The sequence below is a fragment of the Lonchura striata genome, chromosome 35 (assembly GCF_050655825.1).
Source record: "Lonchura striata isolate lonStrDom1 chromosome 35, ASM5065582v1, whole genome shotgun sequence".
Lineage (NCBI taxonomy): Eukaryota > Metazoa > Chordata > Aves > Passeriformes > Estrildidae > Lonchura > Lonchura striata.
The window spans coordinates 3,557,944-3,584,888 of record NC_140737.1 but is presented as its reverse complement, the minus strand read 5'-3'; the positions used below and the strand labels follow the sequence as shown (position 1 = coordinate 3,584,888).

Below are 26,945 nucleotides of genomic sequence, written 5' to 3'. Positions count from 1 at the left end.
CTGGGTTAATTGGGTGAGGAATTCATGGATCTTTAATTTCCTCTGGAAGGCAGGTACATGGATTCATAGCTATCACACATTAACTGTATGTTTTTGGGGTTACTTTAATAACGGTACCTACTGCGAGGAAATAGTGCCTGGGCAAACTTTCTCCCAACCTTTTAACCATCTTTTTGGGTCTGCTCCACCAGTTCTCAAAGGGTTAAGATCCTTTCTAAGTGCTGATGATATCATACAATGGGTGGTGTTGCTGATAGTCCTGTTATATTTAGCACTCAGAGATAAGGGAAGATTAACCTGGATAACTACCCTCACACCTACACCAGAGGCTAGGGATGCTCCTGCAGAACCTGACACTGCCCCACAGCCCACCTCAGAAATGAACCAGACAGATTGGGTGAGGGTTCTGGTTAAGGAGATACGAGGGATGCTGAAGGAGTGCATTTCCCCAGCTGGTGAGAAACCGGCCCTTTGCCTTGAGGAGGGACAGTCTAATAGTACAGCTGTGGAACCCACAGATGTTACAACTGTCCAGGTTCCAGCTGAACCACAAAGGCAGTCACGGTCAGCAGCAGTTGCCCCGGTAGAAACAAGGAAGTCTAAGGTGAAAGCAGAGCACCCTGCAGATAGGGACAGGAATGGAGGAACCTCACAACCCACAGGGGACCCAGAGATTGCTATCATCACCGAGTCCCTGATGTACAAAAGTCTTCGTAATCTGCATAAAGACATTGTGCGATGAGGGCGTGAGGCTTATGCTACCTGGCTACTCCGGGTTTGGGATCTTATGGGTACAGGCGTGCAGCTGGACGGTGGTGAGGCAAGGAACTTGGGACCCTTGACCCAGGACTCAGGTATAAATCAGGTTTTTGTAAGGGAACCAGAGTCCCTTTCTCTCTGGGAGCGGCTCTTAATGAGTGTCAGGGAGAGGTTTGTCCACAGAGAGAGAATGCAAGAGCACCATCATAGAATGCGCTGGAAGACCCTCGAGGAAGGGATCCAACAGCTGAGGGAAGTGGCAGTATTAGAGGTACTCTTTGGGAGGGATGGACGACACAATAATGACCCCGACAAGGTCAGGTGTACGGGACAAATGCTGTGGAGTCTGGCAAATCTTGGGCCATCTCAATACACCACCTTCATTGCAACAATCAATGCTGACGCTCACCGTGAGACAGTGGGTTCTGTTGCCAACAAACTTAGGAATTATGAGAGTATGATTAATGGCCCAATGCAGGCTCATATCTCAGCCGTGATTAAGGAGTTTAAAGAGGAGATGAGGGAGGAGATAAGGAAGGTTAATACAGCACCCGTGAGAGTCACAGGCCCCAGAATCAGCACCCAACAATCCCCAGCTAGAGAGAGAGGGTACACCCCAAGGGCTAATCTGTGGTTCTTCCTGCGTGACCATGGGAAAGACATGGGGAGGTGGGATGGGAAACCCACTTCTGTCCTGGCAGCACGGGTCCGTCAACTTAAGGAGGGAAACTCTAACGGGGGAGTTCAACCAAAGTGAAGGTAGCCTCAACCTCCCGTGACCAAGCTTGTGGGTACGATCTGTCAAACCCCCTTGAAGGGACCTCTAGTATGTATGCCCAGGGAAGGAATGATAACCAGTGTTAGAGGGGCCCTGTCTCTAGCCAGGGAGAGGCACGGGAAAACCGGATCTTCTGGACAGTGTGGATCCGATGGCCTGGCACATCAGAGCCACAAAAATATGATGCTTTAGTTGATACTGGTGCACAGTGTACTCTGATACCATCGGGACATGTAGGGGCAGAGCCTGTTTCCATTGCTGGTGTGACAGGGGGATCACAACAATTGACTCTGGTGCAAGCCGAGGTGAGCCTGACTGGGAAGGAGTGGAAGAAACATCCTATAGTGACTGGCCCAGATGCTCCATGTATCCTAGGCATAGACTTCCTCCAGAACGGATATTACAAAGACCCAAAGGGACTCAGGTGGGCTTTTGGAATAGCCGCTGTAGAGGCAGAAGACATTAGGCAATTGAACGCCTTGCCTGGACTGTCAGAAAACCCCTCTGCAGTAGGACTCCTAAGGGTGGAAGAGCAACGCGTGCCAATTGCGACCTCGATAGTGCACCGCCGGCAGTATCGGACGGATCGAGATGCTGTGATCCCCATCCACAAAATGATTCGGGAGCTGGAGAGCCAAGGGGTGGTCAGCAAAACCCACTCACCCTTCAACAGCCCCATCTGGCCTGTGCGCAAATCTGACAAAGAATGGAGATTGACTGTGGACTATCATGGCTTAAATGAAGTGACTCCACCGCTGAGCGCGGCTGTGCCGGACATGCTGGAACTCCAGTATGAGCTGGAGTCCAAGGCAGCAAAGTGGTATGCCACCATTGATATTGCTAATGTGTTTTTCTCCATTCCTCTGGCAGCAGAATGCAGGCCTCAGTTTGCTTTCACCTGGAGGGGCGTGCAGTACACCTGGAACCGACTGCCCCAGGGGTGGAAACACAGCCCCACCATCTGCCATGGACTGATCCAGGCTGCACTAGAAAAGGGTGAGGCTCCAGAACACCTGCAATAATTGATGACATCATTGTGTGGGGGAGCACAGCGGCAGAAGTGTTTGAGGAAGGTGAGAGGATCATCCAGATACTACTAGAAGCTGGCTTCACCATCAAGAAGAGCAAAGTCAAGGGACCTGCCCGAGAGATCCAGTTTTTGGGAGTGAAATGGCAAGATGGACGGCGCCAGATTCCCACTGAGGTCATCAACAAGATCACAGCTATGTCCCCACCAACCAGCAAAAAGGAAACACAAGCTTTCCTGGGTGCCATAGGTTTCTGGAGAATGCACATTCCTGAGTATAGCCAGATTGTGAGCCCTCTTTGTCTGGTTACCCGAAAGAAGAATGATTTCCACTGGGGCCCTGAGCAGCAACAAGCCTTCACCCAGATCAAGCAGGAGATCGCTCATGCTGTAGCCCTTGGCCCAGTCAGGACAGGACCAGAGGTCAAGAATGTGCTCTACTCTGCAGCCGGGAACCATGGGTTGTCCTGGAGCCTTTGGCAGAAAGTGCCTGGGGAGACTCGAGGCCGACCACTGGGATTCTGGAGCCGAAGTTACAGAGGGTCTGAAGCCAACTACACTCCCACAGAGAAGGAAATCTTGGCTGCCTTTGAAGGAGTTCAAGCCGCCTGTCGTGGTTTGATACGGAAAGATAATTTTTCCCTGGAAGGAAGAGGTTAATTTAGATATTAATCAATTAAAAATAGACACGCCTCTGAGAACACAGAGGGGTTGGAAGCAGAATTCCCAGGGAAACTCGCTCTTTTTAGTTCTGGTTAGCGTGCAGTGCAGACTTTCCCTCGCTTAGCTACGAGCTGGGTAGGGGAGGGGAAGTCCCTATGGCCTGAAAAAGGTAGGCTGAAAGCTCTAAAGGTGGTGAAAGGACTGAAATTGAGCTGGCCCTTGCAGATAGAAGGGTAGAAGAAATCTGGGATGTTTCTATTTCTCCTCTCAGAGTTCCTCTCCCGAGAGGGCGAGAGAAAACCGCAAAGAAGGAAGAGCGGGGGGAGCTGCTGCAAGGTGCCCAGTTGTGTGAGAGTTGCTAGATGTCTAAGCATTAAGCCATCTTAGAAATTCAAACTTTTAACCCTTTCTTTAAAAATGAAAGCTTTGTGAATTTTCCTTTTTCTTCTTCAGTTTGAAAGAGAAGAAGAAAGACACCTTAGACTCTAAGATGAGATGTTAGAAGGAAAAATTTTAGATAAAAAGGAAACAAAGAGTAGCTTTTGGCTAGACTTTTCTGTGTTAGCCACAACCTGAACTAAATCTTCTCTGTTAAGAGAGACTGTGTTTTGAGAAGATGCCAGTGAGTCAAGAGACTTACTTCAGCTAAGAAAAAGACAAAAGTAGAGTGAACAGAGAAAAGGTTAGGGGGTTTGTGGTAGCGCCCCCTTGCCCTAGAAAAGAAAGAAAAGAGAAAAAGATCTCTGTTCTTGAGCCCTCGGCCCCAGGGGAAAATGGGGGGGGACTGTGGTCCCAAACAATAAAAAACTGAACTATTGTTTTCTCCCCTCTTGGCAGGGCATCCTTAAAAGGAAAAATCCTAAAGGCAGTAACCATCCATACATTAGTAGTGAGAGCACTGTACATAGAAAAGAGAAGGGTCACCATAGCAAACCTTTTCTCCGGGCGGTGCCATGTGTAACATGGAAACACAAGATGTAAAGCTGTATTTCTTAGGGGGTCTGTGGCACAAGAGAGACTCTATTCCCTCAATAGACTAAATATCAATTGCTTGGAGGGTGGAAACCTAATTAAGGTCCAGATTGTGTCTCACTGTAGTTTATTAGAGTTGGGTAGTGGGGGGAGGAATGTTTTGCAAAGTTTTCATTTAATCTTTATGTGTTTTTTTTCCCCCTTCTTTAGTTTTCTCTTTTCTTTAATAATAGTAGTTTAATAAAGTTTTTTTTCCTGTTATTAAGCTTAAGCCTGCTTTGCTCTATTCTAAATTCCACTTCACAGCATTCAAAGTAAAGATCACATTTTCATAAGAGCACTGGCATTGTGCCAGTGTCAAACCATAACATTTGGTTCCCTGACCGGGAAAAAATAAGATATGATCAAATAAAAAAGATAAAATAGTAATAAGGTGAATACTATAAAATAAGATCAGAAAAAAATAAGAGCAAAGCATGTGTTAAATTTTAAAATAAATTAGAGTAAAGATTTAGTGTAAGTTGCTATTTTATATAAAATGTGTTAAATGTAATTTTAATAATGATTTTTTTATAGTCTGTGTTCTCAGAAGCAAAAGGTAGAATGTCGTGGTTTGACACGGAAAGATAATTTTTCCCCGGAAGGAAGAGGTCAATTTAGATATTAACCAATTAAAAATAGACACGCCTCTGAGAACACAGAGGGGTTGGAAGCAGAATTCCCAGGGAAACTCGCTCTCTTTAGTTCCGGTCAGCGTGCAGTGCAGACCTTCCCCCGCCCAGCCACGAGCTGGGTAGGGGAGGGGAAGCCCCCATGGCCTGAAAAAGGTAGGCCACAAGCCCCAAAGGTGGTGAAAGGACTGAAACTGAGCTGGCCCCTGCAGATAGAAGGGTAGAAGAAATCTGGGATGTCTCCATTTCCCCCCCCAGAGTTCCTCTCCCGAGAGGGAGAGAGAAAACCGCAAAGAAGGAAGAGCGGGGGGAGCTGCTGCAAGGTGCCCAGTTGTGTGAGAGTTGCTAGATGTCTAAGCATCAAGCCATCCTAGAAATTCAAACTTTTAACCCTTTCTTAAAAAATGAAAGCTTTGTGAATTTTCCTTTCCCCTCCTCAGTTTGAAAGAGAATAAGAAAGACACCTTAGACTCTAAGATGAGATGTTAGAAGGAAAAATTCTAGATAAAAAGGAAACAAAGAGTAGCTTTTGGCTAGACTTTTCCGTGTTAGCCACAACCTGAACCAAATCTTCTCCGTCAAGAGAGACTGTGTTTTGAGAAGATGCCAGTGAGTCAAGAGACCTACTTCAGCTAAGAAAAAGACAAAAGTAGAGTGAACAGAAAAAAGGTTAGGGGGTTTGTGGTAGCGCCCCCTTGCCCTAGAAAAGAAAGAAAAGAGAAAAAGATCTCTGTTCTTGAGCCCTCGGCCCCAGGGGAAAATGGGGGGGGACTGTGGTCCCAAACAATAAAAAACTGAACTATTGTTTTCTCCCCTCTTGGCAGGGCATCCTTAAAAGGAAAAATCCTAAAGGCAGTAACCATCCATACATTAGTAGTGAGAGCACTGTACATAGAAAAGAGAAGGGTCACCATAGCAAACCTTTTCTCCGGGCGGTGCCATGTGTAACATAGAAACACAAGATGTAAAGCTGTATTTCTTAGGGGGTCTGTGGCACAAGAGAGACTCTATTCCCTCAATAAACTAAATATCAATTGCTTGGAGGGTGGAAACCTAATTAAGGTCCAGATTGTGTCTCACTGTAGTTTATTAGAGTTGGGTAGTGGGGGGAGGAATATTTTGCAAAGTTTTCATTTAATGTTTATGTGGTTTTTTTCCCCCTTCTTTAGTTTTCTCTTTTCTTTAATAATAGTAGTTTAATAAAGTTTTTTTTCCTGTTATTAAGCTTAAGCCTGCTTTGCTCTATTCTAAATTCCACTTCACAGCATTCAAAGTAAAGATCACATTTTCATAAGAGCACTGGCATTGTGCCAGTGTCAAACCATAACACCGCCTCAGAGGTAATTGACACAGAAACACAACTCCTCCTGGCACCCCGACTACCGGTGCTGGGGTGGATGTTTAAAGGAAAGGTTCCTACTACCCACCATGCCACTGACGCCACATGGAGCAAATGGATTGCCCTCATCACTCAACGCGCCCGTATTGGAAACCTGAATCGCCCTGGGATTTTGGAGATAATTACGAACTGGCCAGAAGGTGAAAACTTTGGTCTCTCTGATGTGGAGGAGCAGGTACAAGTGGCAAGGGCTGAAGAAGCTCCACCATACAACCAACTACCAGCAGAGGAGACCTGCTACGCTCTTTTCACTGACGGTTCCTGTCGCATCGTAGGGATGAACCGGAAGTGGAAAGCAGCCGTATGGAGCCCCACACGCCAAGTTGCACAAGCTACCGAAGGAGAAGGTGGATCAAGCCAGCTCGCTGAGCTCAAGGCCGTTCAGCTGGCTCTGGACATTGCTGAAAGGGAGAAGTGGCCAAAGCTCTACCTTTATACTGATTCATGGATGGTAGCCAATGCTCTGTGGGGCTGGCTGGAAAGGTGGAGGAAAGCCAACTGGCAACGTAGAGGAAAGCCAATCTGGGCTGCTGATATATGGAAAGACATTGCCTCTCGGGTGGAAAAGCTGACGGTGAAAGTCCGTCATGTAGATGCCCATGTCCCCAAAAGTCGGGCTAATGAGGAGCACCGAAACAACGAGCAGGTAGATCAGGCAGCAAAAATAGAGGTGTCAAAGATAGACTTAGATTGGCACCATAAGGGGGAGTTGTTCCTGGCTCAATGGGCTCATGATGCCTCAGGTCATCAGGGCAGAGATGCCACCTACAAGTGGGCACGAGACCGAGGGGTGGATCTAACCATGGACAGTGTTTCCCAGGTTATTCATGACTGTGAGACGTGTGCTGCCATCAAACAGGCCAAGAGAGTGAAGCCTCTATGGTATGGTGGGTGGTGGTCCAAGTACAAGTATGGGGAGGCCTGGCAGATTGACTATATCACACTGCCCCAGACACGCCAAGGCAAGCACTACGTGCTGACCATGGTGGAAGCCACCACTGGATGGCTGGAGACTTTCCCTGTACCTCATGCCACTGCCCGGAACACCATCTTAGGCTTGGAAAAGCAAGTCCTGTGGAGACACGGCACCCCTGAGAGAATTGAGTCTGACAACGGCACCCATTTCAAGAACAGCCTTATCAACACCTGGGCCAGTGAACATGGTATCGAATGGATATATCATATTCCCTATCATGCTCCAGCTGCCAGCAAAGTTGAACGGTGCAACGGACTCCTTAAGACTACCCTAAAGGCACTTGGTGGGGGAACATTTAGAAACTGGGAAATTAACCTGGCAAAAGCAACCTGGATGGTCAACACCCGAGGGTCTGTCAATCGAGCTGGCCCTGCCCAGTCAGAACCCTTACACGCAGTAGATGGAGATAAGGTCCCTGTAGTACATATGAAAGGTATTTTAGGGAAAACTGTTTGGATTAATCCCACCTCAGGCAAAGACCAACCCATTTGTGGGATTGTCTTTGCTCAAGGACCTGGTTACACTTGGTGGGTAATGCAGAAAGATGGGGAGACCTGCTGTGTACCACAGGGAAACTAGGTCTTAAGAGAGAACTGGGTGTAAGATTTCATGGTGTGCAGATGGAAATAGAATAAGGGGTGGATAATGTCCTTGGTTGTAAGATAAGCTTGTATTCTATTTGCCATCTGTTGAAGGCAAACCTGTTGGACAGGTTTTGTTATCTTTTCCAAGAACCGGTTTTGCTCCTAAGAGGTAATGGTTTGTTAGTGGGCCATTGACTGATTCAATGCAGGGCTGGTAAATGTAACACCGTGAGGGGTCCCACCCAGAGGGGGAAGCCAAGCACTCTATTATTGTTTAAAGGGGTAGCCTTTTGGGGAGAGGAGGCAGCTCTCTGGGCGGGACTCCGAGAGAAGCAGCTCTTTACTTTGGGGGATTGCCAGAGAAGCAGCTCTCTTCGGCGGCACTCGCAGAGAAGCAGCCAGAGCGCGCTGAGGCAACGGCGGCGGAGCCTGGAGGCAACCCCGGCGCAGAGGAAGACCAGCCCCACTGCCACCAGATCTTCAGAGGAAAACTATACCCTTCAAAAGATCACCACTGCAGCTGCAATTCATCAATCACTGCAAGGGGAGCAATCGTCCCAGCAGGACTGCTACTGGCACCCCGAATCCTCAGGTTCTGGACTTTTTTCACTGGTTTTGTTTGTACCGATTGCATTTGCCTTTTTAAATTGTTGTCTAGTTTTCTCCTAGTAAAGAATTGTTACTCCCATTCCCATATCTTTGCCTGAGAGCCTTTTGATTTAAAACTCCTAGTAATTCAGAGGGAGGGGGTTTGCCTTCTCCATTGCACAGGAGGCTTTAGCCCTCCTTCGCAGATTCCTGTCTTGTCGAACCAAGACAAGTCTTTAAAATCCGTTTCATGCTTACATAATTTGGAGTCAAGCACAGCTCTGTGAGAGCTTTAGGGATTGGGCCTGCCCTGGCCCTCTCGTGTGTCTGGAGTAACCTGCCCAAGGCATCTGCCACCTGAAGAGCAAAGCAGGGTACGGAAAAGCACCGGCTGCAGAACAGCTCGAACTGCAGGGAGCCCATTCCTGTCAGGAGTAACACGATGTCATGGTTTGACACTGGCACAATGCCAGTGCCCCCATGAAAATGTAACCTATCGATTGAATGCTGTGAAATGCGATTGAGAACAGAGCAAAGCAGGCCAAACTTAATAACAAGGGGAAAACTTTATTACACTACTACTACTATAAAAGGGAAAAAAAAGGGAGGGAAAAAAAACCACACACAAAATTTGAAATGAAAACCTTTCAAAACATTCCTCCTCCCACCACCCACCTCCAACAAACCACAGCGAGACACGATTGGACCCTTAATCAAGTCTTCACCCTTCCACATAATCAATACTGAGTCCATCAGGGGAGAGAGGAGTCTCCCTTGCACCATAGACCCCCAGGAAACACAGATGCCACCTCTTGTCTTTCCATGTCATACATAGCACCGCCCAAACACACCAAGCCAGTCTGACACTCTCCTCTCCATGTCACAGTGCTCTCACCACCGTGCATGGACAGAGACTGCTTATAGGGCCCCTTTAAGGATGCTTTGCCAAGGACCAACAGGAACAACAGTCCAGTGTCTCATTTTGGGACTACAGTTCCCCCCATTTTCCCCTGAGGCCAGGGGTCCAAGAACAGAGATCACCTTCTCTTCTTCTCTGAAGACGGAGAGCATCATCACACCCTCCTCCGCTGACCTCTGTTCATCCCTGAACTGGTATTTGCTGGAGGAGTTTCTTGGCTCACCATTGCATCCCCCTAAAATGCAGTCTCTCTTGGAGAAGTTGGTTCAGTCTATGGCTGACAAGAAGAGTCCAGCCAACAGCCACTCCATCATCTCCCCCCAACCTTCTTTCCCTAACAACTGAGGTCCCCGGCTGTCTCTCTTTCCTTCAAATTGAAGAGGAGCAATATTTCACAAAGCCTTCATTTCACAGGAAAGGGTTAAAATTCCCGGACTCCCCGGACAGCTGAAATCTCTCGGCCCAGGACTCTGTCTCCCGTTCCCATGCTGGGTATCTCCCCCCTCCTCCTCCTTCTCCTCTGCCAGCAAACTCCCAGGTGTCTGCAGGCTCTCTATGTCTTTTCCTCTAGGCTGGGGGGGGGGGGGGGGGGGGAAACAAAGACATCTCAGACGTTCTCCACCCTTCCGTCCACAGGAACTGGCCCAGCTCGGTTCCAGACCCTTCACCCCCTGGCCTACTTCTGCAGGCCACATGGCTTCCCCTTCCCCACCCAGCTCATGGCTGGGCAGGGGAGGTTTGCACTCTCCGCTGACCGGAACCAAAGAGAGCGAGTTCTCCTGGGAGTTCTGCTTTTAACCCCTCTGTGTTCTCAGAGGCGTGTCCACCTTCAATTGGTCACCCCAAGTGTCAGTATCCAAACCTGACCCCTGACTGGACTGACCTCTTCCTTCCAAGAAAATTCTTTTCCCGTGTCAAACCACGACACACGACCATCTCACCTTAGGACTGGGTTTTGTGAGAAACAACTGTTCACTTTAAAAATTTTAAAATGTTTATTAAACATTTACAAAAACATAAGAGAAGGATAAATAAGGAAGAACAGGCCTGGGAAGTGCCCCTGCCCCATGGCTGCCTGCCAGGTGGCTGCCTCATATTCAAGATTGATGCTTCACCTTTCACATTCCTGGAGGGTGCATCAGCCACCCTGGCCCCTCCCAAAGTCTCTCAGTCAACCCTTCTTTGCCCTTTATTGGTAGAATTTATTTCTTGTAGCTGCATTTGAAGGTCAGGTGTTGTCACGTCGTGTTCCCCCAGCAACAAGCATTTCCTTTCCTAACTCTCCCATGCAAGGGGTATATGTCGACACCTATTGTGGTGGACCTCCACCTCAGGGAATGACGTGCATTGACTCTATGTTTGCAGAAGGCTGAACAAAAGATTTATTAAGCTGTCCTATATTACACTATACTAAAAACTATACTACTGCTATCCTGAAGAAAAACCCATGACCCTTAGAGACAGTCCAACACAGAGTGGCTCCAGTTGGTCAAATTAAATCAAAACACCATCACCAGAGTCCAATGAAGAAACCCCTCTTTGGTAAACAATCTCCATTCCACATGTGCCAAACAACAGATGCAGCAAATGAAGATAATTGTTTTCCTTTCTCTGAGCTTTCTCACAGCCTTCCCCAGGATTTTCCTGGGAAAGTCTGTGTCTCTCACTGTTCAAAGGATATGTGAATACCACACATGCCTTCTTTCTACCTGTCCTAGAAAGCCCACCTGTTCCAGATGGGAACAATAGGGAGTGGGGGGGACGGGGACTGTGGGGAGAACAGAGAACATCTAAACAACAAATCACAATAACATAACTCTACATCAATAAAGCTTCTCTTAAGATACACACAATATTCATCCCTTAATTGTGAGAGCCAATCATCTTATTCTCTATCTATTACAGTTTGGATGGAGACCAGAACTAATACCTTGCAAAAGGAAAAGAGGGTACAAAGGTCCCTGCAGTCCCCTGGCCTGGTACCCCAGCCAGTGGGGAAAGGAAGAGGGCAGCATGTGGCCAGGAGTTTAAAAGGAAGCTGTGTCCTCCAAAACTTTGAGAGAGAAAACCCCAGCAGCAGATGACCCCATGGACTCTCTCCCTTTATTCAAATAAAGATGCAGGGCTCCTCTGGCTCCCTTATGGACACTGGCTTTTCACAGCGTGGTTTGTATGCACACCCGTTTCCTTGTATCAGAGTATCACCAGCCTGCAGTGACTCCCTGCCACTCTGGTCTGCAGGAGAAATGGAACTAATTTCCATTAAGGCCCTCCCAGAGGGAAGGAAGAACACACCCAGAGGAGACAAGCAACCCCTGCAGGCATCCAAACTTCTGCACCAGATGCGGAGTGAGTCGCAGAGGGGTCGTAGTGGGTGCATTTCCCTCAGCCTTCTCCTGAGACTCAGCAGCTGGGGGCTTGCTCTGCACATGTGTGTTGGATAATATACCAACTTTAATTTTTTTTCATTTCTCTAGTCAGGCTTGTTATGGACAAATTCAATTGGGGAGGCTAATTATAGATAAATCAATTAACATGAATTTATTAAGCAAGCAGAATTAAGCAAAAGAACAGCGCTGGGTGGCCGGGGAGTGTCTGCTCTGCCACGGTGCACCTTCCCCCTTTGACCTTTTTGTTTTTATAGTCCCTTTTTTTTTTTCTGGTTGACGTGTTTTCTCTCGATGTACTCTTCACCGGTGCAATTGGTTGCTGGGGGTCTTTTTTTCTGCCCTTGGTGGTCATAAGAATGAAGGCTCCTCATCTTCCTTGCGGATGGTCCTTGGCCTAAAAGTTAACTTGTATATAATTTGTTACACAGTCTTCTATGCTAGTTACATCTGCACAATTCTTAAGCAGAATACTTGCTGTTTCCCCATCTTTCTCCTTCTCCTCCCACATCTTGAGATTCCCTCCTCCATTCAAATTCTTATCTCCTTCAATGCTCGTTTGATGAACAAAGACCTTTTTATTTATTACAATCCCTCCTTTTTCTCTTTACCAATTTGTTCATTAAAACACTTTAACTTTTGGTAGCTTAAGACCAGGATTTTATCTGCTTTTGAATCTCTGGGCAATGCTTCGTACCCATCTCTAATAAGCATTAGATGAGCTGCCTCTAGTCTTCCTTTTATAATGCCTATGATTTTATTAAAAATGCAAGGTTTGAAAGTTAAACTTAGTAGCAACAATAACCTGCAATCTCCCTTATACAGAATTTATCCTTGAGTGCCATACTCTGGAATTTTGCACCTCTCAGGGTACCATGAGACCTTTAAAAATTTATCTGGATGGGTGACAGCCAAGGCGGTTGCTATGGCTTTACAGCCCTAATACTCACAGATATTCCCCAGGATAATTTCAATATCCGCCCCCCACGATTGGAACTAGGACACCAATAGTTAGCCCGGAGTTCAGGTTTACTCCATCTCCACATAGAGTTTACCAAGTCCTCATTAGTAACAAAAAAAATGGGAGCTACAGTGGTGGCATTATGCTTAACAACTTTCCCTTGGTCTATTTTGGTCAGAGTCCAACCAACCCCTACCAGTTCCTCTATAACCAGGAAACACCATCCCTACCTTTCAATTAGGGTCACTGCCTGCAGCTGCTGCTGGGGAAAACTGGCTGGTGTGCATAGTCCCCTTGTACAGGCCAGGTACAACATATAACTAATAGGCACAGAATTTGCCAGCAAGGGTGGAGTCCAAACTGCCCCAGGGTTTGATTATCATTATCTCCCCATTCCCAGTGTTTGTTTTGACATGTTATTGCTGGGCTCACCTTTACCCTTGGGAGATCAGTATCCTTGAGGCAGTTCTTGAAATACTTTGAATTGTCCCATTTGAGGGCTCTTTCCTCCACCGCTTCTCATCCCTCTGCCTCGCTCGCCGACTTGGTTGCTCCGGGCTGTGAGGCGCACCATCTTCTCGGAGCAAGAATATTCTTCAGGAGGACCCAAACTCTGCTTTTGTTGCCTCTTTTTGAATGATTTCCAGTTTTTATCCTTCACTTGTGGTGAGTCACACCGAATCCCAGGTAAAGTTTTTTAGCAATTCCCTTTTATAATTTGAACAATTAAGGGAATTGGTTCATTGGAGTGGAAACAACAATTTTCAGGCCTAGCCCCCTTAGTAAACACCTCCCACCACTCTTGGGATTCCCTTGGTAGGGTCCCGTTCTCTTCTCCAATCCTTAGGACTGACTCTGTCAGTTCTCTTTCTAACTGATAACACCTTTACAAATACCCCTAGGAGGAGTGCCTCTGTAACTATGGACCCACCACCGTTCCTGGCAAATTTTATAAATATAGCATACAAAAGGGTAACAATCACAATCCTTCTTTGTACAATATACTCTAAAATCATTAGTTATAGGATATCCATAGTCCAACATCCCACTCTACCAGCTGGTTCGTACAATTCTTACTGAGTCCATTCAGTCAATTCAAATGTGACCTTAAGGTCCCCGGGCTGGCTGGTTATTCTCCAGGGCTCTTCGGCAGCAGCAGGAATCGCTCCCTTTATTCGGCTCGCATGGGTCCACCCCTTCTCGGCAGTTCTGACTGCAGTTTCTGTAGTGAGTAAAACAACATAGGGGGCTTCCCAATTTGGGGTTAGTGAGGTTTTTTTCTAGGTTTTTATTAACACCTTATCACCTGGATTTATATTGTGGATTGCTAGGTCTAAAGGAGCTTGTTGCACTAGTAACCCAGCTCTTCTAAGCCCTTCCCGAGCCTTCAAAAGTTGCATGACATATTGGTTAATTTGTTGATTACTTATTTCAGGGTGATCTAGAGGAGAATCCATGTCATAAGGCATCCCATAAAGCATTTCAAAGGGAGAAATTCCAATATCGGTTCTGGGCTGAATTCTTATATTTAACAAGGCTAAAGGTAAACATTTTACCCAAGATAACTGTGTTTCATACATCAATTTAGTTAGTTGTTTCTTAATTTTCCCATTTACCCTTTCCACTTTACCCAAGCTTTGTGGATGCCAGGGTGTATGATATTGCCACTTTGTTCCTAGAGCTGTAACTACTTCTTTAATTATTTTGGAGGCAAAGTGTGGCCCTCTGTCTGAGTCTATTACTTCTGCTAGTTCATAGCGGGGGACTATCTCTTCTAATAGTATTTTTACTACTGTTTGTGTAGTTGCCCTGAAGGTAGGGAAAGCCTCTACAAACTGAGTCAAGTGATCTATTATCACCAATAAGTGTTTATACCTTCCTACTTTAGGCATATCAGTAAAATCAATTTGAATGTGGGAAAACGGTCTATGTGCCAATTCCCGTCTCCCCCATTTCCCACACCACTCAGGATTTCTCACACCTGGGTCTACTCCTGGGTCAGGGGTCTCTTCAGCCCCTCTAGAAATCTCAGCCCTCATTCTAGAGAGACTGCAGATTGTAGAGAGAAAGTTTACCAGATTAAACACCAGGAAGATGGTCTCTTTAACAGTCAGGGGAAACGGAACATTCTCTAATAGGGAGCTGAGAGATTCAGAGGAGAAGGAAAGCAACGTCTGAAAAGCCTCATCCCCTGCTTCCCCTCTAACAAACTGGCTGCACAACCATGACCATGAGCCATGCATTCCTGGAACAGACTTCAGCACCTTCATAAACCCCCTGGAAGCCATCACACCCTAGCACAGCCCGATGGCTATTCTGGTCAGTGCCCTTCTACTGCAAAAACTACATATTAGGGACAATACCAGAGCTATTCCTGGATAAGAAAATAAACCTAGGGACCATAGAGGGATTAAGATCTCAAAAAACCCTAGGGACCAGAAACACATACAGGTCTCTACTCTAAAAGACACTATGAATTCAAACAACAAAGCCAGTAACTACTCCATACTAACACAAAGTAATTGGAACCAAAATATTATTAGAACAGGGTTTTTTTTTTTTCACTCTCTCCAGACACGAAATGGGCAGTAAAATATTTGTCCTAGTTTAGGGCAAATTTGGGAGAAAAACCTCTGGAAGGAGCCCCCAGAAAACAAACCCCCACGGCCCCTCCCCACCCACCTGATTTGGGAAGAATTTTCTCTGAGAGAAGTGGAAAAGAACCTGTTTACTTAACAAACAAAACCCTTCCCAGCACTAAAAAAATGAACAACAACAGATGACAACAAAACTCTTTCACCACTCTGAAGAGATGACAAATCCAGAAAGTCTCTCCTGGGGGTGGTCGCCCGGGTCTGGGCGCTGGGGATTGCTCTGGGCACTGGGGATGGCTGCTGCAGATCACAGAGCGCAGGCTCCCGGTGCTCCTCGGGGTTCCCAGGTCCCAGTCCAGAGCAGGTTGGATGGTATTCAGGAAAGGGAAAGGGAAAAGGAACAATGCAGGGAAAGAATTGGACAGCTTAACTTAACTAATTTTAAAAAGCAAAGGCAAAAGCAGAAGCAAGGAAAAAAAGCAAAGCAAATCAAGGAAAAGCCAGCAAGCAAAGCAAAGCAAGCCAGCCAGCACTGGCCTCTTCTAGACAGCAGACCATGGGGGGAGGTGAGCCGGCTGATAACAAGGCAAAACAAACCTTCACTTTCTGAGTTAGTTCTGAAAGCACAGAACAGAATATCAAACATAAACAGAACACACGATTGGAGATACAAACACCATAACGTCACCCTCGGACATTCCACCCCTTATCTCCATATCTTCAACATCATGTAAAAACTCCATCAAGTTAAAACTTCCATCTTTCACTTACTCAAACCTTCAACACTTACACATTTCCTTTTATTTCACTTGCTCAAACCTTTGACACGTACACATTTCTTTCTGTCTCATGTCTGTGTGTTTTCATGTACAGACACTGGCAGTAACATGCAGCAAACAGTGATATTTGCCATGAGTCTCACCCCACAATCAGATCCCCCTGAGGTACACATCGTGTTGCTCCATCTCTCTGCATTATCCACCATGTACAACCTGGTCCCTGAGCAAAGACAATCCCACAAATGGGTTTGTCTGTACTCGAGGCAGAATTGATCCACACTGATTTCCCTAACAAACCTCTGACATGTACCACTGGGACTTTATCTCCATCTACTATATTCAGGGACTCAGACTGGGCAAGACCTGCTCGATTGGTGGAACCTCGGCTGTTAACTAACCAGGTGGCCTTTGCTAAATGTTGCTCCCAATTTTTGAAAGATCCCCCACCCAATGCTTTTAAGGTGGTTTTTAACAGTCCATTGTGCCTCTCCACTCTGCCTGCAGCTGGTGCATGGTTTGGGATGTGGTACACCCACTCAATGCCATGTTCCCTTGCCCAGGTGTTGATAAGGCTGTTCTTGAAATGAGTCCCATGGTCTGACTCAATCCTCTCAGGGGTGCCATGCCTCCAAAGGACCTGCTTTTCAAGGCCCAGGATGGTGTTGATAAGGCTGTAGCATGAGACACAGGGTAGCTTTCCAACCATCCTGTGGTGGCTTCCACCATGGTGAGCACGTAGTGCTTGCCTTGGCGTGTCTGGGGCAGTGTGATGTGGTCAATCTGCCAGGCCTCCCCATACTTGTACTTGGACCACTGCCTACCATACCAGAGGGACTTCACCCGCTTGGCCTGTTTGATGGCAGCACAGGTCTCACAGTCATGGATCACCTGAGAAATACTGTTCATGGTTAGATCCACCCCTTGGTCTCGTGCCCACTTGTAGGTGGCATCTCTGCCCTGATGACCTGGGGCATCATGGGCCTATCGTGCTAGGAACAACTCTCCCTTGTGTTCCCAATCGAGCTCTGTCTTTGACACCCCTATCTTTGCAGTCTGATCTACCTGCTGCTTGTTTTGCTGCTCTTCATTAGCTCTACTTCTGGGGACATGGGCATCTACATGGAGAACCTTCACAGGTAGCTTCTCTACCCAGGTAGCAATATCTTTCCACTCTTCAGCAGCCCAAATAGGTTTTCCTCTACACTGCCAGTTAGCCTCTTTCCACTTCTCCAGCCACCTCCATAGGGCATTGGCTGCCATCCATGAATCAGTGTAGAGGTAGAGCTTTGGCCACTTCTCCCTTTCTGCAATTTCCAGGGCCAGTTGAACAGCTTTGAGTTCAGCAAGCTGGCTTGATCCACATTCTCCTTCAGTGGCCTCTGCAACCCGTCGTGTGGGACTCCATACGGCTGCTTTCCACTTCCGGTTCATCCCTACGATGTGACAGGAACTGTCGGTGAAGAGAGCGTAGCGTGTTTCATCTCCTGGCAGTTGGTTGTATGGTGGAGCTTCTTCAGCCCATGTCACTGGTTCTTCTTCTTCATCTGTGACACCAAAACTTTCACCTTCAGGCCAATTTGTAATTATTTCCAAAATCCCAGGGTGATTCAGTTTACCCATATGGGCACGCTGCATGATGAGAGCAATCCACTTGCTCCATGCAGCTCTGGTGGCATGGTGGGTGGAGGGAACCTCTCCTCTGAACATCCACCCCAGCACCGGCAGTCGGGGTGCCAGGAGGAGTTGTGTTTCCGTGCCAGTCACCTCTGAGGTGGCCTGGACTCCCTCGTAGGTGGCCAAGATTTCCTTCTCTGTGGGAGTGTAGTTGGCTCCGGACCCTCTGTAGTTCCGACTCCAGAATCCCAGTGGTCGGCCTTGAGTCTCCCCAGGCACTTTCTGCCAAAGGCTCCAGGACAACCCATGGTTCCCGGCTGCAGAGCAGAGCACATTCTTGACCTCTGGTCCTGTCCTGACTGGGCCAAGGGCTACAGCATGAGCGATCTCCTGCTTGATCTGGGTGAAGGCTTGTTGCTGCTCAGGGCCCCAGGGGAAATTGTTCTTCTTGCAGGTAACCAGGTAAAGAGGGCTCATGATCTGACTGTACTCAGGAATCTGCATTCTCCAGAAACCTATGGCACTTAGGAAAGCTTGTGTCTCCTTCCTGTTGGTTGGTAGCGCCATCGCCATGATCTTGTTGATGACATCTGTAGGAATCTGACCCCGTCCGTCTTGCCACTTCACTCCCAAAAACTGGATCTCTTGAGCAGGTCCCTTGACTTTGCTCTTCTTGATGGCAAAACCAGCTTCCAGGAGGATTCGGATAATTTTCTCTCCTTTCTCAAACACTTCTGCCGCTGTGCTCCCCCACACAATGATATCATCAATATACTGTAGATGTTCTGGAGCCTCACCCTTTTCTAGTGCAGCCTGGATCAGTCCATGGCAGATGGTGGGGCTGTGTTTCCACCCCTGGGGCAGTCGGTTCCAGGTGTACTGCACGCCCCTCCAGGTGAAAGCGAACTGAGGCCTGCATTCTGCTGCCAGAGGGATGGAGAAAAATGCATTGGCAATATCAATAGTGGCATACCACTTTGCTGCCTTGGACTCCAGCTCGTACTGGAGTTCCAGCATGTCCGGCACAGCAGTGCTCAGTGGTGGAGTCACTTCATTCAATGTATGATAGTCTACAGTCAATCTCCATTCTTTGTCAGATTTGCGCACAGGCCAGATGGGGCTATTGAAGGGTAAGTGGGTTTTGCTGACCACCCCTTGGCTCTCCAGCTCTCGGATCATCCTATGGATGGGAACCATAGCATCTCGAGTTGTTCTGTACTGTCGACGATGCACTGTTGAAGTGGCAATTGGTACCTTTTGTTCTTCTCCCTTCAGAAGTCCTACTGTAGTTGGATTCTCAGACAGTCCAGGCAAGGTGTTCAATTGCTGGATGCCCTCTGTCGCTACAGCTGCTCTCCCAAATGCCCACCTGAGTCCCTTTGGGTCTTTAAAATACCCCCTTCGAAGGTAATCTATGCCCAAGATACATGGGGCCTCTGGGCCAGTCACAATAGGGTGTTTCTTCCACTCCTTTCCTGCCAGACTTACATCAGCTTCCACCAAGGTAAAGTCCTGTGATCCCCCTGTCACACCAGCGATAGAGACAGATTCTGCCCCTACGTGTCTCGATGGAATTAACGTGCATTGTGCACCAGTATCGACCAAAGCCTTTTATCTTTGTGGCTCTGATGTGCCAGGCCAGCGAATCCACAGAGTCCAGAAAACACGGTTTTCCCTCGCCTCTACCTGGCTAGAGGCAGGGCCCCTCTAAGCCTGGCTATCCTTCTTGCCTTGGGCGTATGTCTTAGAGGTTCCTTCAAGGGGATCGGACATGTCATCATCATCATCATGCCTGGCAGTTTGGCTACAGGCAACTGGAGCTGCTCTCCTTTTGGTGGCACTTCCTCTCTGGGTCTTGCCTTCCTTCAATTCATGCACCCGTTGTGCCAGAGCAGCAGCAGATTTTCCGTCCCATCTCCTCATGTTTTCTCTGCAGTTGCGCAGGAAGAACCACAGCTCAGCTTGTGGGGTGTACCTTCTCTCACCATCTGAGGAACATCTACATTGCATACCAGAACCTCTGATCTGTACTGCTGAGATTTGGAAAAGGTCCTCCTTAATCTCCTCCGAGTCTTTTATGATTCTCCTCTATCTTATCGTCTAATTTCTGCAGACGTGTTTGCACTGCTGCAATTCTGGCATGGGTTGGGCCATGTACAGCATCTGCATATGCTTGGAGTTTCCTTGCCATGTTGAGCACGGTCTCATCCCTCTTCTCCTGCTTCATTATTGCTAAAGCAGAAGTGTATTCATGTGGCCCAAGCCATAAAGGTTTTCGCCACATCACAGATGTACATGGTACCAAGCCTGGATTCCTAGTTGTTATTTCATCTGAGAAGATAATCTCTGCCACTGCCATTTCTCTCAGACGTTGGATCCCTTGTTTTCTATAGTCTTCCACTGAGTCTGCTGCATATAAAGATCATCTGCACACAGGTATCTTTGTGCTACACTTTCCAGAACCCGTGCCCAGAGGCTGTGAGGGTTAGCCCCCTTCATCATTCCTTGATCAATGACAGGATCATGTGACAGGGATCCCAAATGTCTCACTTCAGTGCCATCCAGAATTGTAGCCTCGCCTGCAGCATCCCAAGTACGGACCAACCAACTAATTACTGACCCCGTGGCTCTCCCAGTCCATCCCAGTCTCTCCCAGTGCCTCCCGGCTGTCCATCTCAGCCTGGCGTGGCGCTGCCGCCTCTCAGCCAATCAGAGCGCGAGTCTCTGATGACTCATCAGTTGCCAGGCAGATCCGCAGCGCCGCGTGCCCCGCACTGGACTCGGCCTCCCAGTGCCGCGCGCTTCATTCCCAGTTCCTCCCAGTGCCGCCCCAGTCCCTCCCACTCCTTCCCAGCCCATTCCCAGTTCCTCCCAGTGCCGCCCCAGTCCCTCCCACTCCTTCCCAGCCCATTCCCAGTTCCTCCCAGTGCCGCCCCAGTCCCTCCCACTCCTTCCCAGCCCATTCCCAGTTCCTCCCCAGTTCACTCCGAGATCTCCACGCTCTCTCCCTGTGCCCCCCATCCCCTCCCCTCTCTCTGGGTGCCACCCCAGTCTTCCCAGTCCATTCGCAGTATCTCCCAGTCAATTCCCAGACTGCCCCAAGGCCACACCAACCCTCCCTCCTCTCTCCCAGTGCCCCCCACCCAGCGTGTCCGTCTCGCTGGTGCCCTTGAGTTCCCAGCCCGGCCCCGGCCGCCTCCTCTGCTCCTTGGTGGATTTCTACCCTGCCCACACCCAGCTGAGGTGGTTCCAGGGCCAGCAGGAGCTCTCTGTGGTGGCCACCGACGTGGTCCCCAACAGGGACTGGATCCACCAGCTCCTGGTACTGCTGGAAACCCCAGCCTGGGCCAGGGTCACCTCCACCTGCCAGGTGCAGCACGTCAGCCTGGAGCACCCCCTGAGCCACCACTGGGGTACAGGGGAGGAATTGGGGGCGCTGGGACAGCCACTGGGATGTGGTGGGAGCAACTGGGAGGGAGTTGGAGAGAGCCTGGTTTCAACTGGCAGAGAAGGTTGTGGGTTTGGAAGAGCTAAGAATGGGTTTGAAGAATACAGGGGAGGGAGGAATGGGGTTCTGGGGGTCCTGGTGGGAACTGGGGAGGAGTCTGGGGGTACTGGGTGTGACGGGAGAGATTGGAGAGAGCCTGGAGGGGCTGGAAGGAGATTGGGGATGGATTACTGAAGCTTGGGATGAAGTTGGCTGTACTGGGAAGACACTGGGAGAGGTCTGGGTGAGTCCTGGTGGGGCTGGGAAAGGACTGGAAGAGGGTTTGGGGGTCCTGGGGCAGTGGAGGGCAACTGAAAGGGGGTTGTGGGATCCTGAGAAGGATGGGAATGGCTTTGGTGGGTCCTGGAAAGGCCGGGAAGGGATTGGGGAAAGGTTTCAGTGGGTCCTGGCTGGGTGGGAGCGATCGGGAAGGTGCTTGGAGGGGCTTGGGGTGTTTGTGAGAGCTTTTAGGGGATCTGATCCCTGCGGAACCCCCCAGACATGCTGCATGCAGCAAGATGCTGTCAGACACTGAGGGTTTAGTGTTGGGCTTCATCTTCCTGGCGCTTGGGCATGGCTTCTACCTGTGCAAGGTCAGGGGGATCCCAGGAGTCGTCTCCCCCCTTCCCCCAGGGTGTGTGCTGCCCACGGGCCCCCCCCGCCCGGTGTCACCCCCTTTTCTCTGCCCACAGAGCTCCTGAGCCGCCGGCGGCCGCAGCCACTCCCCGTGGCCTTGAGCTTGGCCGGGACCCCCACTCCAACTCCACGGTGATTTTAAGGGGGATTGAGTGTCCCCCCAGCCCTGCTGTCACTCTGCCCCTGCCCCCTGCTCCCAGTGTTCCCAGTAAAGCTTCCCAGTTAAACCCAGCCCAGTTCATGGGGGCACTGGGGAGGGACTTGGGGGGACCCCACGGCGGGGCCGGCACTGGGCAGGGAGGGCGGGTCCAGGTGGGGAACACTGCCTGCTGCGGGTCTGCCCGGCAACTGGTGAGTCATCAGCCCCGCTCGCTCTCATTGGCTGACTCTTCTCCACCGCGTTCTCTCATTGGCTGAGGAGAGGCCCGGCAGTGCAGAGAAGGAACGGGAGAGATCCCGCCCCGAGCACCGGCACGGGGACAACAGACCCGGCCTGGGCACAGGGAGGGAATTTATTACCAACCAAACCACGGCAGCACCAGGAGAAGGGAAAGAAATCCCTCCAGCACCTTCCCCCACCCAACGGGGATCACCCACAACAGGGTTATCCACCATGGAGAGACGGGGACATCCCAGTTTAGACCAAAGCCAATTTTATTGAGTGTACCAGGTGTTTATACAGGGATTTACTTGTATGGGGCTTATAGAGGGCTGTTTTTGGTAACAATTTCCCATTGGTTACACATTCTTCAAGACATCCAGTAACCTGGGAACATTTATCTTATCACAAAGTCTCACACCATGTTGCCTGGTCACTTCTTGCCCAGGGAGACTGAAACTGTGTCTGTGTCTCCCACAGTTTCTGCTCAGTCAGGCCTCAGATATCGGGCCCCTTTATCAGCTCCATTGCTTTACTCTCTGTTTTATTCCCCATACGGGGACACCAGGGCTCTGCCCAACGGGGGTCACTGGGGATCATCCAGCCCAATCCTCCCATGGGGGATGGAGCTGCAGCAGCACACCAAGCTCTTCCCTCACTCTCTTCCCTCACTCCAAGCTCTTCCCTCACTGACGGCACTCACAGGGCTTCCCTTACCGGTGCCTCCGTTGGTGCTGGGTCAAGTGAGAGCTCATGGAGAAGCTCTTCCCACACTTCCCACACTCGTAGGGCCTCTCCCCGGTGTGGATGCGCCGGTGCACGGTGAGGTGGGAGTTTTCCTTGAAGCCCTTCCCGCAGTCGGAGCAGCAGTAGGGCCTCTCCTCTGTGTGAATTCGCTCATGTACGAGGAGATTGGAGGTGGTCTGAAACCTCTTCCCACACTGGGGACACTCGTAGGGCCTCTCCCCAGTGTGGATGCGTTGGTGTATTCTCAGGGCAGAGCTCCACCCAAAGCTCTTCCCACATTCCAAGCACTCGTAGGGCCGTTCCCCAGTGTGGATCACCTGGTGCACGATCAGGCCAGACATGTGCATGAAGCTCTTCTGACACTTTCCACACTCGTAGGGCCTCTCCCCAGTGTGGATGCGCCGGTGCTCAGTGAGGCTGGAGTTGTGCTTGAAGCCCTTCCCGCAGTCGGGGCAGCGGAAGGGCCTCTCCTCTGTGTGAATCTGCTCATGTCTGAGGAGATGGGAGCTTCTCTGAAACCTCTTCCCACACTCCCCACACTTGTAGGGCCTCTCCCCAGTGTGGATCCTCTGGTGCTGGATCAGGCTGGATCTCCAGCTGAAACCCTTCCCACATTCCAAGCACTTGTGGGGCTTCTCCCTGCCATGAGGCTTCTGCACCAGCTCCGAGCTCCGCCTGGATCTCCGCCCGCCTTCCTGGCTCAGGGGGGCTCTTTCCTCCCTGCAGCTCCCTGGGCTGGGTTTGCAGCTCCTCCTCCTGCAGCATCTCCGGGGCTTTTCCTCCTCCTCCATCCAGCCACGCCCTGGAAATGAAAAATCCTGGTTTGAGGGAAAAACAAGAGAAGAGCACCTTGGACTGGAGGTTCCTCCTTGCACAAGTTCATCTCTGGAAATCATTGGGAATCTTGTATCCGTAAGAACCTTCAAAACACCAAGATTCAACCCAAAAATCCCACAAACTTCAAGACACAAATCAAAAACTCCCCAAACATCACAACTATGCAAAAACCTCCTTCTCCAAAACATAAAGATTCAGCTGCCACATAAAACCAAAGCACCAACATTTAGCCCAAGAAAGATCAGAAACACCAAGATTCACCCTGTGAAAATCGTGGATCCCCCTCCACAGTCACCTGCTGCATGTGGGGGGAGCAGCACTCCTGGGGCTGGGGGGGAGGCTGCAGACACAGGGAGTGGTGGAACCTTCTGCTGCTTCCTCTTTCTGCTCCTCCTCCTCCTGAGTCTCTCCTCTTCCTCACACTCCTCTTCCTCCTGCTATTCCTCCTTCTCCTGCACAATCCCACCCTCTCCTGCCACCTACATCGTTTGACCATTCTGTTCCTCAAGCCTGCTTCTCCTTCCCTTCTCCTCCTGCCCCCAGGCCCAGCACCCACTGCCGGCTCCCTCTTCCCCCCACACCCACAGCATCCCAGCGCAGGGGCAGGGATGGAGCTGGGGCAGGTCGGGCTGGGGCAGCGCTGGGCTCTCGGCCGCTCCCGCCCGCACTCGGTCCCCACTGCAGCCGCTCCCGCCAGGACAGCGCGGGGGGGCCCGGCCTTGGCGCTGCCCCACTCCCACCTCCCCAAATTCCCCTCGCGGGGCCATGGGGCCGAGGGGGGGCGCAGGTGGGTCCAGGTGGGGAACGCGGGGAGCTGCGAGTCTGCCTGGCAACTGGTGAGTCATCAGCGCCGCGGGCTCTGATTGGCTGAGCTCTGCCCGAGCCCTGGGGCTGCAGCACAGAGGGGACACCCTGCTCCAGGGGGGATGTCCCACAAACGGGGGACCCCATGGAAGGAACCACAGGAAAGTGTCTTTACAAACAGATGCTCTGAATCTGCTCGGAGATAGGGCCAGACAACTTTTATGTAAGGAAGTGACAGGAGAAGCCATCTGTTTCAGAAAATGCTATCAATTGATGACACAGACTGCTGCTCAGCCAAGGTCCTGCTCTATTAATGAACTTCCAGAAGAACAACAAAGCCTTAACAGAGCCATGAAAATCGTTTGCTATACAAAAGTGGGGAGCATATTACGGTGGGTATGTAATAGGTGGATTGGGAAGTCTGCAGCTCTCAAGTACTTCAGCCAATGGGGAAAGCAGAGGGAGATGTGGCCAGGAGAATTAGGATGAAAAGGAGGCTGTGTCCTCCAACAAGTGGAGAGATCCCATGGGGAATGTCCCTTGGCCTCTCCCATTTTTAGGAATGAAATTAGTTTCACAGGACTCCTCTGTCTGCTTTGTGGACAGAATCCTCTGCTGATGTCAATTTTTCCACACACCCTGGGGCTCATCGCGAATTCCTTCCACTCTCCAGGGTGGTGGGCAGGGAGTGCAGCTGAAGGTGCCTCACCCACTTTGGGTGATCGGCTCCCTTGGCTGGCAGCGGCACCGGGGATTGATTGGGGACCCGGGAGTGACCAGGAGACAGACGAGTGACACATCAGGGGGTCTGTGAAGAGTCAGCAGGGAGAGAGCACTGAAAATCTCATCAGTGAGTGCCCTGGGATCCTCGGGGAGTGAACATGGCAGGGCACCCATGGAGGGGAGAAAAGGGAAAGCCAGGGAGGGGTCCTGGCCAAAGGGATGATGATCTCAAAATGTCTCTGAAGGGTCCCTTAAACATATGGGTGGAGTTTTTCTTTTTCCTGCAGTTTCAATGCAAAGTTTAGAGCATTAGAGTATTTTTTGTATTACTCCCAATTCTATATTGGTGGTTACATTCAGATCAGAGATGTGAGAATGAGTTTTTATTCTGAGAAGGAGAAAAATGTGAATTGCCTTGGAAATTTTTTGTGTATGTTTCTGCGATGCTCTTCGAGGAACCAAAATTTTGGTCTGGGTTCCTTGATGTTCATGTCTTGGCTGTATTTTGCAAAACTAGAAGAGATTGAAAAGTGAGCCCTAAACTCATAAACGGGCAGCCAAGAGAGGAGCTTTAGAAATGCAAATTAACACTGTCAGGGCAAAGTGGAGACAAAGTACCTGGCTCTTCTTGCCTGGGGCAGGAATTGGCTGATTCCCTCTGTCCCTCACCCCAAGCTCTGCCTGCTTGCACAGATGGAATCTGCACAGCTGAAGGCAGAGCCCATGCTGAGTGAGATAAGTGGAAGATCATTTGTTCACTGTGATATGCTCGATTACCTTGGTTTGCATAAGAATGTACTGGTGTGTCTTTGAAATGCTTATTTGCTTACAAGGTGATAAGGAGGTTGAGATTAGAATCCTGGGTGTGTGTATCTGGTCTGCTTGCTGTATCTCAAAAGAAGAGACTTAGAAGCTATCACAACGACCAGACTCAGACTACATCTGGAGAGTCACGCCTGCAAGGAGAAGGGGGGGGATAAAAGGAAGGTTGGGACAGAACATTTTTGCGCGGCGTTGGTGGAGCAGGAGACTCCCCGGCCGCCCAGCGCTGTGCTTTGCCTGCCTTACTCGCTTGCTATTTTCAATAAAATTGCTTTATTGGATTAAGACACTTCAAATTGCCGTGTCACAATTTATAACAATTTGGTGCCGTGACTCGGATGGAGAAGTAGATCAGTCGCTACGGGACGATCGGGAGGCGCCCTGCCCTTATGGCGGCCCGGCTGCCCCAGGCTTTCTGATCACTCTCCACCGACGAACCTAAATTGAGTAACGGGCAAAGGAGAACCGGTTACCCCTGTAATCTTTGTGCACGAAGAACCAGCGAAGACGCAGGACGCGTGAGTATAGGCCGGTTTCCCGCTCGGTTTGGGGTGGTTTTCCCGGAGTGCTGTGTGTGAGAGGTCTCGTGGAGACCAAGTGAGTGCAGACTCTGTATTAGTGCGTTTTCCATTCCCCACGAGGGGCTGGGCCACGAACCAGGGGAGCACGTGTGTGAGAAACTGAGTGCACTCCGGAAGATGGGACAGAGGAAAAGCAAGCCCTCTGGTCCCATGGGAGAGGGGACCCATGCTAAGCTTCCCCAGATTCCCAAGCCCCTTGGGTTTGATGATAATTAATTGGGATGCTTTCCCATCTAGAAAAGGGAAAGACAAAGTTAA

At 49.7% G+C, this 26,945-nt stretch overlaps 1 protein-coding gene across 1 annotated transcript; it reads right to left on the bottom strand.

The window, feature by feature from the left end:
* Positions 1–22,274: 22,274 nt before the first annotated feature.
* LOC146764270 (uncharacterized) lies at positions 22,275–24,289 on the bottom strand. The gene has a single exon (XM_085565286.1). The coding sequence runs from the start codon at positions 23,943–23,945 to the stop codon at positions 22,887–22,889; it is 1,059 nt and encodes a 352-aa protein (XP_085421412.1). The 5' UTR covers positions 23,946–24,289; the 3' UTR covers positions 22,275–22,886.
* Between the last annotated feature and the right edge of the window lie 2,656 nt (positions 24,290–26,945).